The sequence below is a fragment of the Xenia sp. Carnegie-2017 genome, unplaced genomic scaffold (assembly GCF_021976095.1).
Source record: "Xenia sp. Carnegie-2017 unplaced genomic scaffold, XeniaSp_v1 HiC_scaffold_21, whole genome shotgun sequence".
Classification (NCBI taxonomy): Eukaryota; Metazoa; Cnidaria; class Anthozoa; order Malacalcyonacea; family Xeniidae; genus Xenia; species Xenia sp. Carnegie-2017.
Window position 1 is genome coordinate 5,152,200 of NW_025813484.1, and position 12,809 is coordinate 5,165,008.

The window sequence follows — 12,809 nt, forward strand, 5'->3', positions numbered from 1 at the left end:
ATCATACTTATTCAATTCAGCGCACGCTTGTTTGTGCGGAGAACCGATGAGGCGATGGTTTTTCCTGCCCACACGGAAATGAAACCGGCCTCTTTACTTACCCATGAATGCTTAACATGCCAGTACGGTGTGATGTAGATGTGATTAGATGCAATTCGTTATTTTATGATACTTACATGATACAAATAGGCATTAAGTATGTATTTAGTTCCCGATGTTTGTGATGGTAACATTTTAGTGGTCATAGCAAACATTTTTCAGATCGTCTTTGGCTACAAAGAGTACATTCCAGTGCATGCATAAAAATGGAAGCGCAGTTAATCTGAACTTTACTTTTTTTTTACCGAAAAGCAAAGCCGGTTTTAAGCCTAGATAAGTTTTTTAACTGCGACTGGCCACCATTAAACTTGAAATATTTATGTTGTAAGGTCATTGTGAAGGCCACGCCCAAAGTTACGCTCTATTTGTCGCTCTTGCTTAAACATTTGCAAATTAGTCGAAATACCAACACGAAAGTTCAATTCTTGAACTTTTGACGCGATTTACTGTCGTGATACAACATAAATATTTCTTTCATCTTTCGACTGGCTTCCTGTCTAAGCAGATATAAATGACTTTAGCTAACTTTGTTTATATTTTCGGTGATTACCGACAACAACTCTCTGTTGTAAATCCAATATAACTGATAATATTGTTCTATTTGTGTAAGATATTAATTGGCTGTTTGTTAGTCACCAAACGGAAATCATCACCAGTACCTGCGTGCTGTACATCAGCTTTCATAAAAACTTTTAATTCCACCGTTAAGTGCTATTATAAAAGAAGACAATCTTTGAGAATATATCCAAACTGCTCTGACATTGCACTTGGAAGCTAGAAGCTTTTGAAAAGGAAGTTTCAGGGTGAGAGGTACAGTGACTTTTACTATTGCAGTTAAAATGAGCTTAATACATCAATCTGTTTCAATTCTAGTTTGCATTGATTCATTGCTTTTGCTACATGTTAAATTTTCAAAATTATTCGTTGGAAATATTTATTCGTTGCCGCTGCATGCTTAACAATCCTATCACACTATGTATCATATATTTGATACAATCTGGTATATAATAAAGGTCTCAAAACATGGAGAAAATGATCTTTTTAGAAGAGCAATATAATGTCGCCCTTCATCATGTAAATTGCTGCTTGTTGGACAGTTTATGTGTGTTGGACAATTTATGTGTGTTGGACAATTTATGTGTGTTGGACAATTTATGTCTGTCGGACAATTTATGTGTGTTGGACAATTTATGTATGTCGGACAATTTATGTGTGTTGGACAATTTATGTGTGTTGGACAATTTATGTCTGTCGGACAATTTATGTGCGCTGGACAATTTATGTCTGTCGGACAATTTATGTCTGTCGGACAATTTATGTGTGCTGGACAATTTATGTGTGTTGGACAATTTATGTCTGTCGGACAATTTATATGTGTTAGACATTTTATGTCTGTCGGACAATTTATGTCTGTCGGACAATTTATGTGTGTTGGACAGTTTATGTGTGTTGGACAATTTATGTCTGTCGGACAATTTATGTGTGCTGGACAATTTATGTCTGTCGGACAATTTATGTCTGTCGGACAATTTATGTGTGTTGGACAATTTATGTGTGTTGGACAATTTATGTGTGTTGGACAATTTATGTGTGTTGGACAATTTATGTCTGTCGGACAATTTATGTCTGTCGGACAATTTATGTGTGCTGGACAATTTATGTCTGTCAGACAATTTATGTCTGTCGGACAATTTATGTGTGTTGGACAGTTTATGTGTGTTGGACAATTTATGTCTGTCGGACAATTTATGTCTGCTGGACAATTTATGTCTGTCGGACAATTTATGTCTGTCGGACAATTTATGTGTGTTGGACAGTTTATGTGTGTTGGACAATTTATGTCTGTCGGACAATTTATGTGTGTTGAATAATTTATATGTGTTGGACAATTTATGTGTGTTGGACAATTTATGTGTGTTGGATAATTTATGTGTGTTGGATAATTTATGTGTGTTGGACAATTTATGCTTGTTGGACAATTTATGTGTGTTGGACAATTTATGTGTGCTGGACAATTTATGTCTGTCGGACAATTTATGTGTGCTGGACAATTTATGTCTGTCGGACAATTTATGTCTGTCGGACAATTTATGTGTGTTGGACAGTTTATTTGTGTTGGACAATTTATGTCTGTCGGACAATTTATGTGTGTTGAATAATTTATATGTGTTGGACAATTTATGTGTGTTGGACAATTTATGTGTTGGATAATTTATGTGTGTTGGATAATTTATGTGTGTCGGACAATTTATGTGTGTTGGATAATTTATATGTGTTGGACAATTTATGTGTGTTGGACAGTTTATGTGTGTTGGACAATTTATGTCTGTCGGACAATTTATGTCTGCTGGACAATTTATGTCTGTCGGACAATTTATGTCTGTCGGACAATTTATGTGTTGGACAGTTTATGTGTGTTGGACAATTTATGTCTGTCGGACAATTTATGTGTGTTGAATAATTTATATGTGTTGGACAATTTATGTGTGTTGGACAATTTATGTGTGTTGGATAATTTATGTGTGTTGGATAATTTATGTGTGTTGGACAATTTATGTTTGTTGGACAATTTATGTGTTGGACAATTTATGTGTGTTGGACAATTTATGTGTGCTGGACAATTTATGTCTGTCGGACAATTTATGTGTGCTGGACAATTTATGTCTGTCGGACAATTTATGTCTGTCGGACAATTTATGTGTGTTGGACAGTTTATGTGTGTTGGACAATTTATGTCTGTCGGACAATTTATGTGTGTTGAATAATTTATATGTGTTGGACAATTTATGTGTGTTGGACAATTTATGTGTGTTGGATAATTTATGTGTGTTGGATAATTTATGTGTCGGACAATTTATGTGTGTTGGATAATTTATATGTGTTGGACAATTTATGTGTGTTGGACAATTTATGTGTGTTGGATAATTTATGTGTGTCGGACAATTTATGTGTGTTGGACAGTTTATGTCTGTCGGACAATTTATATGTGTTGGACAATTTATGTGTGTTGGACAATTTATGTCTGTCGGACAATTTATGTCTGTCGGACAATTTATGTGTGTTGGACAGTTTATGTGTGTTGGATAATTTATGTGTGTTGGACAATTTATGTGTGTTGGATAATTTATATCTGTTGGACAATTTATATGTGTTGGACAGTTTATGTCTGTCGGACAATTTATGTCTGTCGGACAATTTATGTCTGTCGGACAATTTATGTGTGTTGGACAATTTATGTGTGTTGGACAATTTATGTGTGTTGGACAATTTATGTGTGTTGGACAATTTATGTGTGTTGGACAATTTATGTGTGTTGGACAATTTATGTGTGTTGGACAATTTATGTGTGTTGGACAATTTATGTGTTTTAGACAATTTAGCATGTCTGCGAGATCAACCATGCACTATGTGACGCAGAAACGGCCAATCCAAATAGTTTAGTGTGTGAGTTTGCACGTGTCGACGCAATGAAAACCGGAATGCAGTCTTTGATGCATGGTTAATGAAAAGTATTTTCAAGCACTTTTCTACAAACTGGCATGAGTACTGCTGTACTGAGAAGAAAGAACGTAGATCTCATTGTGAAGAACGAAATTGGCATTAATTGACAATTCTAAGTACCATTTTCATACACATGAAATACTTATTGATTTTGAAAATTCTTGCTCGTTTTCTACCACTGGCAACTACTCACTGTTCAATTGATTATTCAAACTCAATCATCCTCCATGCTTATCCACAACCCCACAAATAATTTCATCATGCAAACGCCACGGATATATTAGAAAACATGTATACATCATACATACATTCAGCGAATACTTCATTTAAAGCATGGTGAACTTAAGAATTTAAAAAGGACCATAGTTTCTTCCTCGCATAATCGCATTTGTCGTTTAAGCTGAAACTCGTAACTAAAGAAAGCAAAATATGGTCAGCTGCTGGGCTCCATGCATCTCATGTGAGGGCATGATACTAATACAAGCGAAAATTTAATCATAGACAAAGAATGAGGGTTATTCATGTGTATATCTGTGCAATAGAAACTTGTGCTGATAAATATGTTAGTACCACATAGTAAGTACCCCATCCCACCAAAAAATCAGTCTTCTACCGTCAAACAGTCGAAGACTATTTAAAGTGCTGGAAAACATCCCTGCTTGGGTTGTGCAATAAAATTTTTTTCTTAAACGTATATAACATTGCATTTCATTAATAAATAATGAGTCAACTGTCCTTTACTTATAGAAGAATTCGGCACGTCTTGGTGAACATGATGAAGACTTTTTTGCTTCTCTTTGTGGTGATGGCCCTTTTCGCGTGCAAAGGTGATTCCAAAAGACATATATACAGCTTATTTATTAATCAACATCTTACCGCTAATGATTCCTGGCTTCGGGTTTGCATCTTTGAATCAAAGACTTTGATATATATTCAACGGTAAAACCTGATATCCGTGAAACGTTTTAATAGCCTGTTATCGTGATAACATTCTTTTAGGAGAAATTCACCTCGATCCTTTCGAGCTTCAAAACACCTCGGATCAGTCATTTGTTTGAACAACTATACTTCGGCTATTTTTGTCGATTATTTCTGAAGACAGTTTAAATATACCCCAACGCATAACATGCACGACAACTTACGGGCAGTTAGCTGGCGAGGGCTGTAATCGACTAGATGCGAGTTTTGCTTCATTAACCCTTTGCTGCATGGTGTTGCTCCAGGGCAGCAACCAACGAACGCGATGGGCCTTGATCCGCGAAAAAATTCATGCAACAAAGGGTTCATCTCATCAATTTTCTAGGCATTTCAAAATGCTCTTGTAATTAAGCCTGATAGCAAATGAATTGACAATTTCAACCATGCACGATGATTGATGAGAATATTTCAAAAAAACATCACGAAGACAATCATGTTATAGAATGAAATAAATTCAAAATTCGCGTGAAAATTAATTCGCAATTCGCATTTTTGTCTTAACACAGACTGTTATTGCTTTCTTTAGGTCACACCTTAACCGTTATGATTCCTTGTAGTAAATTGGCTTACAGGAAAGTTGTGAACGTGGGTACCAAGGTCGCTTCTTCACCTAGTATTTCAACAGTAGTTCCGTTGTACGATAAAACTTGCTACAATGAATGTTTGACAATCTGTAGCAGAGAAGGACAAGGACGATGAGACAATCGTGTTTGACAAATGCTACGCTTTCTCTTCTTTTGTTGACCCTTTGTGCTATTGCTTTGGATGGACTGGATGGGGTGGATTGGATTTACCCGACTGGCGTCATGCTGATGGCTTCGAATCGGCCTACTGCAAAGCATAGTTTTCAGGAACAATCTCCAAAGTTTTACAAAAACACTTTCATGATGAATGTAGTTAACTAATACCATTAGTAATATTCAATATTATAAAATAACACAACCAAACCGCGCAAATACGGGTAATAGCAAAAGTGGGTCGAGCAACAGTGTGAATTTTTCAACTTATGAGTTTCCGTGGCTCGGTCGACCTTTTATTTAATAAGATTGAACGAGACTTACCGTTATGTCGAAGTTCGATCATGTTTCTGTCATGTCATCAGTCAGGATTATTGAGTTACAATATAAATTATGAGTTGGGAAAATGGGTCTGGGGCAAGCGCGGAGCCACTATTTTTCTTCCTAACTGCACGTGAAACTAAGGGCCTGTTCATATGAGCACGTTGGCGAGACATCTCGCCTATCTATGATCATGCTTTGCTATAAATTTACTATCAATATTTACTTTGCGTTCGTAAGAGAAAGCGTACTGGCTCAGTTGCCGAGATATTGGCTGTATATAGCCACTAACCCCTCGCAAGAGCGAGCTTCGGCGAGATTGGACAAATAATATTGTTTTATTGTATCGATTACAGGAAGTTAAAAATTAAAGATGGCTGCCAATTTGCAATTCCTCCGTTTGCTAGTAAAATTTGCCGAGGGAGTCATGTTTATTTCATCGTGGCTAGTTTACGTTAATTTGTTCGTCACGTGGGCTAAACGCGGGGAGCACACGCGAAAGATACAAAATGTCAATGAATTCGATGTAATATATTTCAATTCAACAAATTACACAACTCTAAAAAAGTTCCCCATTCTTCGTTCATTGTGATTTGTCGAGATTTCCCTTAATTTTAGCATTTTATCTTTCCCATTGAAGTGAAGCATAGTGCTCCTGCATCCAGCAGATCCCAATGCTGTGAGGTACTCATCCAATTCGACGCAAATATGGAACGCCTTTACTATAGGAGTGTATAGGTTTTATTGAGGGCAAGAACGGGGGGGGGGCACCTGGAATGATTTTCTTCCGTCTGACGTCTGCATGAACAATCAGTCATTAGTGCCGAGCAAAAACCTGCAAACCAAAAGCGAAAACAACATTTTACGAAAACCTCATTTTCTCTGCATGAATTATTTCATTAAATGACCGCAGGACGAACAGCTGTAAACAAGGTTCGTTGATTCTCCAACTAAGATTACACGTTCAAGTCAGCCGCCGGGGCGAAACTAGAACGTTAATTAGAATGGGACGGCTGAATTTTCATGCATTCAGCTCCACATAACTGAGTTGTTATGAATGCGATTGTGATTTAAAAAAAAGTAAGTCGGGCAGAGCTGAATATATGAACACTCCCGGTTTCGCCGAAGATTCAAGTACCAGCTTAAAGAATCGTTATCAACCACAATGCAACGCGCGCTCCATCACACACAGTTTTGAATAGTTATTTGCCCATCCAAACAGATACGCTTATGAAAAATATCACGAGCAAGCTACTGAAAATACACTTTTTCATCCAAAAACGGCACAAATTTTTATACATTCACAAAAGATGCATGGAATATCCACGGAGTACAAACTGAAACAACGTTTGTCTATTTATTCATCCAAGAAATGGCCGTGAAGATCGTTGGAACGCGCGTTGCATTGTGGTTGACAACGATTCTTTAACAAAAAGGAAAGTGTTACAATCACAAGCAATATGAGACAGGTGCGACAGGAAATGACTAATCGATTCCCAGAGTGGACAAGCAAAGGAAATAAGATCCTACCATTCATTTCTACACAGCACTGCCTCTTTCCTCACCAATCTTTTGGGATCGTCCAAACATTTTGATAACGACTTGATAATTTGGTTTTTGTACGGATACAACTTGTGCAATAAAATGGCAAAAAACAAACTTTAGAAAAACGAAAAGTCGTCATAAATTATAAATAACTAAATTAAACAATGCTACTCTGATCGAACAAAGCAACCGCTGCACAGGAAAAGTATTTCCAAGAGCCGATTGCGTGTTCCAAAAAAATGTAAAAATACACGATATTCGTAAGGAAAACGTCATTCTTTCAGCGTAAAACATTGAACTTAATGTAACTGGACGGCTACCTCACGCAAAAATTTGAAGCCAACAATTCAACAGGTCCCAATCTTTCCGCGCGCAGCCCCCAAAAAACTTCATTTACGACGATAAGCTAGAAAGCGGGATTTAAGCCCCAGATACGCGTGTCTGGGGGTGAATTTAGCTTCAAGCAAGTATAAGCATGTTTTTATAAATAAGGTAACCTTCCAGGACAATATTTACTTCAATGGTATAAAACGAGACATTGGTCACGTCAACCAGATAATTTCTTAGCGTGGTTGCTTATGAATAAGAAGAATGTGTAAATGTGTCAACTTACTTCGTGATAAGGTAGGACAGTCAAAACACCGAGACATTTTAAAGACATAGAACGCATTTGCTAAAAAAACCAAAAAATAACGTGTACATGTAACAAGATGAGCGGGGTATATATAGGATCATAACTGAGTTAAAGAACGAGTCTCGTGGTAATGCTTTGCGCGCTTAGTCAGATATATGGCCATTCTTGGGGCACCTAAAAATGGCGACATAATAGGTTGTTGGTGCTGCAATTTGTCTACGTCTATCCCCAAAACTGGAAGATCAAAGTAAAATAGGCCAAGAAATGGAAAAGAAGCAACGAGACTTAGCAAAATATTTTATTGCCGTTATTAAAACAAGGACTAATTTCTTACGCATCAGTAAATACAGTTTTCGAATCGCCTTTTATGGCGTTCTAAAGTTGCCTTTCAACGGATCTTGTTCGTCGTAGCATAAATGCCAGTCTATGCAAATTCTGACCTAGGTAGATGGTATGTATATATATTGCACTGACGAGTCCCTTGAATGACGTCACAAATGTAAAACGTTCCAAACGACAGACAATGTCCATCAAAATGCCAACTTTCAGCAAGCATTAAAATGGAACGATAAGACCAAATCATGAACTTTTACACCGATGTGTTAGAAATCACACCAGATTTAATGTCGCCAATGAAAATTTTTGCTGAAAGGGGAACTTGAAGTATAGCTAAAAGCCTTTCACACTATCCAATTGTTTCGGTTACGACTCTTAGTTGCTTGTTCAGACGGTCCGATAATTTTGTTGATACTTATGTTCGTTTGGATATCTATAGTCATTTGAACAGCGATTTGTGTTATCCAGTACATTTATCGATAAGTTTTTCGTATTTTTGTTCTTGTTTCTCAGTGTTTTTCAATTCTATGTAATTTGACTAGTCGGCTTCCTTTGATCTTGTCGGATGAAAATAGAGCAAGCTCTACTTTCATCTGATTTTTTAGATTGACGGATCCGACTATGGGAGGCTTACTTTATATGTGTTCACACGTTCCGTTTTTAAGATCCCACTGAATCGGATCCAACTGAATCGGATCGTGTGAACGGGCCTTAAGAAAGACGTTATTTTACAAATGGTTAGTCAGAATGTATCTCTGTATCAGACATGGAAAGTAAACACAAGCGCGCAGAGCCTTACCGTGAGACGAATTCTATATAAAGACATCTTACCAAGGATGGTGCATTCCTCGCCAAGTGTAAGTACCTCGGTACGAGTGACGTCACATACTGCGATAAAACTGTGGGCAGCTCGTGCGTCAGGGAATAAAAAGTCTTCAGAGTGGACAATTGGATGCTGCTTTCGTCACATGACAACGATTGAACCAGTAATGGAAATAACTACAGAATGTAAATGACGTCACATGACATAGCTACACAAGCGTCAAAGACATCAAGGACAGAAGCTAAAAGCAGAGAATGTCGCCCTTCATTGCGCATGCAGCAAGGCAGTTAACAGGGCGAAACTAGAAAGCTAATTGGATATTCATAATATACGAATATTCACCTACCAATCAGCGTTCTAGATTCGCCCTCGGCAACAATTACGTCAGGCCGAGTTACATAAAAGCTGTGGGTAAACGGGTACCAACCATCGCGAAGGTTTCCCTTGAATGGGGTTTGTGAGGAAAATTCGAAGTTGAACACTCCAATTAACCACACGCATGTGCCGAAAAAACAATACATCGCCATCAACAATGTGACGGTGATATCAACATACCGTTGGTATTTCGCTGAGTAACACCTGTTTTGGAAGCCCGTTCATGATGTGAGAAAGAGCACATAGATAGAGATGCTTCGTTTCTAAAAATCAATCAAATACGACAACTTGAGCCAAGGTTCGTACAATGCCAAAGTAACGAAGTTTGAGCACACAGAGCAAATGAATTGCACACAAAGTAAAAAGCGATAAGACTTTACCAAAAAATACAAAAACTAAAAAACGTTTCGAAAGAATCGAGAGATAATGGTGCGGTGACATATAACTTGAAAAATATATCACGTTGATCGGTTAGTTATTGTAAAGTTCTGACATTAGACCTTTAGGACTCGAGTTACTTTTTTGAGCAATAAAGGGTTAAGATACAATTTCAACTGCACTTTTGAGTAGAAAGTAGTCAAATGACATGTTAAAAATAACTCGATGAAAAAATATGAACGCAAACACATTCAAGCACGTCTAAATAAATTCAAGTGCTTTCAATGCCTTGAATTTTTCAATTTAAATTCACGGACATTCGAGGACATTCAAGTTCCTCACGTGTTGAGCACGTGCATCTTTACCAACAAGAGAGTGTTTCTGCTATTTACCTTTTCTACTTGAATGAAATAAATTAGTAAGCAGGGGCGAAACTTGAACAAATATTCTCTGCTTGTACATGAGCTGATATGAAATAACGAAAAAAAAAGATCAAATAACGGTTAAAGATTGGATGACGCTTTGTATATGAGTCCGGACCTTCATATTTGCATACGACGCATTGACCATTACGTCATCAGAATCCAACATGACGACGTAAAAACCATCCGCAGCGCATTGACCAATGACTTGATCGTCGAATAACTTAAGCAACTGCGATAAAAGAATAATGATTGCACAAAAAACGTTGTATACTGATCTGGAAGTTCTTATCCAACATAACTTCATCAAAACATACCTTATCAACGAGTTTCAGCCCCAGATTATGACCTCGTATCAGCAACGCTTTAGAAATCTATGAATGAGATCATATCGTCACGTTACTAACTCTTTCCTAAGTCATAGTTTCTCAATTTGGGGATTTTAGCCTAAAACCACTATTTTGTCCAGCGGTCTGTTCTGTATTTATTACCGAAGTCAATTGACCAATCAAAAACGACTCAATAAATATTCAATATATGATGCTCAATAAATACTATGACTGTTTTTAACAGAAGTGGATAAATAAAGAGGTGCACAGTGGTGCTCATCCGTGTAGGCAAGGGTCAACAGGGGCGCATAGAGGGATGCAAATTGGAAAAATAAAATTAAAACCCATCCTTCTTTTAACGGAAAAAGCTTCAATGACTGTATCATTTTAGTTTATTGACTGATTTATTTTTTTAATAAAAAGGCGTCGATAATGTCTATTTTGTTGACCAAAACGGGAACTAGTATCCACCTTTTATAGTGAGTACGTTAATAAATAATTGCTTTCTGACCGCTGAACTTTAGCTGATTACTAAGCCAAGAACACCCCCCCCTAAAAAATCCCTGCTGCATCCAGAACTGACTTATAAAATTATATATTAATTCTTTTCTCTTATCCAAAAATGACTTGGCATAAAAGTTAGTAACGGGGCGATAATAATAAATTCTATTTTTTATCAGAACGTCGCCAGGGGTAATGATTAGCGGGAGGGGCGGGGGCGGGTATTCATTTAACCTTGCCATGATCCCTAAAATTGCTTACCCATATGAGAGAAATGGTTGCTCTCCACTTTTCGTCTTCAGTGCGATCTTTTTCCAACAACGGATCCAGCTTTTCAAGACACTTTCCTACTTCCACGTCGACTTCATTCTCTACATAAAACCCGCTTGCCGTGAAGAGCATCGGAAAGCTACGAAGCCCACGCATCCGCTCCCATTATGAAATATGACGGTTGGAATTGTAATGGTATTTTAAAAGTTTATCAAATACTCAGACTAGATCACATCATACGCAGTAAGATGTTTATATAAAAGAGGAGTTCTTGTGTAAAATTGCCGATATAAAAACAGAAAGAAAATTTTTAAAATCCTCTTAAGAAGTAGAGGACTACATAAAACATTCCCAAGTGTTTGGATCAGGTTATCTAAACACTTGAAACCATTTAGTAATTGTTTTTATAAAAAAAAACATAGAAGAGCATAGCGTTGTAAGCTTTATAAGCGAAATTTCGAAAGCTAAATACCAATGTTGATCTACGTTCGCATTTATTCCGCCAGAAATGCATTCCTAAAATAATTTAGGCGAGAAATCGTCTTTGTTTTCAGACATTTTCGAAATTCTCACATGCCCTGATCCAAGCACGGGCATCGACCAATCAGAGCACGAGTTTTTAATACGTCATTTCATATGATCCTTACCATCTTGTATTCTGTTGATTAGACCAGCCAAGCATTTCGAAGCTTCAACATTAGTTAGTCGATGACGACATTCCACAGTTACGTTAAGCAAGCGTGAATACAACTCTGGAGTACGAGGATGCATGATCTATTAGAAAATGAGCATTTTCCTCATGAAAATTAAATACAAGACGCCGTATTGGATAATATTTACCTTTTTGGGAACGTTGCATAATACGGATTTTAACAGAATGACTAATTGTGTGCGTTGCCACGGCGACGATGTCTAAACAACGAGTAGTAGAACTGAATACATGAAGCTATTCCTATTTAGGGAAATAAAAGATGTTTACTGTGTTTGCACAGGCTTGTGGAAACAAAGGAGACCTTTGGAAGAACTCGAGATCAAATCAATGGAAAACGAGGGTTAACATCTTCTCCAGAGTTTCCGCAAACGTCTCCGAGGTTTGCATTTAGCAAGTGCAAACATAGGCGGCCCAGAAATCTGTTTTACTGTTTAGGCTTTATATGCAATCAATTTAAATAGTAAATATATTCTTGATTCATATGCAATGTTTATCACGCAGGCTATCTCGCGCGACTTCCACGTTTGCATAGTCTGAACAGTCTAATATTTTAACAAGGTTGGCAACTCTCAACATAAAATTACCGACCGTTAACACAATACATTCACAAAACTGTAAATATCTCATAAATACATAGCAAAACACGAAAAACAACTACATCTCGTAATTAACGAATAATTTTATGATATTTTTGCAGTTTTTTAGCATTCAAATGTATTTCTATGCATTTGAAAAACGTGAATGTTTTTAGGGTTTGTGGCAAATATTTTGCAAAACCCACTTATCTTGTGATTCGTCATATTTTTGAATACTCAAACGCAAGGCAGATTGGTTGAATTTGTTTTCGC

At 37.1% G+C, this 12,809-nt stretch overlaps 1 protein-coding gene and 1 long non-coding RNA gene across 3 annotated transcripts in view; one reads left to right on the top strand and one right to left on the bottom strand.

Annotated features, from left to right (window-relative positions):
• The first annotated feature begins 745 nt into the window (after positions 1-745).
• LOC124444060 lies at positions 746-5,525 on the top strand. Its single transcript, XR_006947812.1, has 3 exons — positions 746-909; positions 4,348-4,427; positions 5,105-5,525. It is a non-coding gene; the product is annotated as an uncharacterized LOC124444060 (long non-coding RNA).
• A 623-nt stretch (positions 5,526-6,148) lies between these two features.
• LOC124444168 (MMS19 nucleotide excision repair protein homolog) overlaps positions 6,149-12,809 on the bottom strand; it is an 88,648-nt gene continuing 81,987 nt past the window's right edge. For both annotated transcript variants that reach the window (XM_046994748.1, XM_046994747.1), the window contains 11 exons: positions 12,090-12,161; positions 11,897-12,023; positions 11,241-11,350; positions 10,467-10,523; positions 10,268-10,381; positions 10,120-10,192; positions 9,530-9,612; positions 8,983-9,150; positions 7,795-7,854; positions 7,167-7,267; positions 6,149-6,471 (listed from right to left, as the gene is read on the bottom strand). In XM_046994748.1, the coding sequence (XP_046850704.1) occupies positions 6,447-6,471; positions 7,167-7,267; positions 7,795-7,854; positions 8,983-9,150; positions 9,530-9,612; positions 10,120-10,192; positions 10,268-10,381; positions 10,467-10,523; positions 11,241-11,350; positions 11,897-12,023; positions 12,090-12,161 (990 nt within the window). In that variant the 3' untranslated portion in view covers positions 6,149-6,446. The remainder of the gene's footprint in view (positions 6,472-7,166; positions 7,268-7,794; positions 7,855-8,982; positions 9,151-9,529; positions 9,613-10,119; positions 10,193-10,267; positions 10,382-10,466; positions 10,524-11,240; positions 11,351-11,896; positions 12,024-12,089; positions 12,162-12,809) is intronic.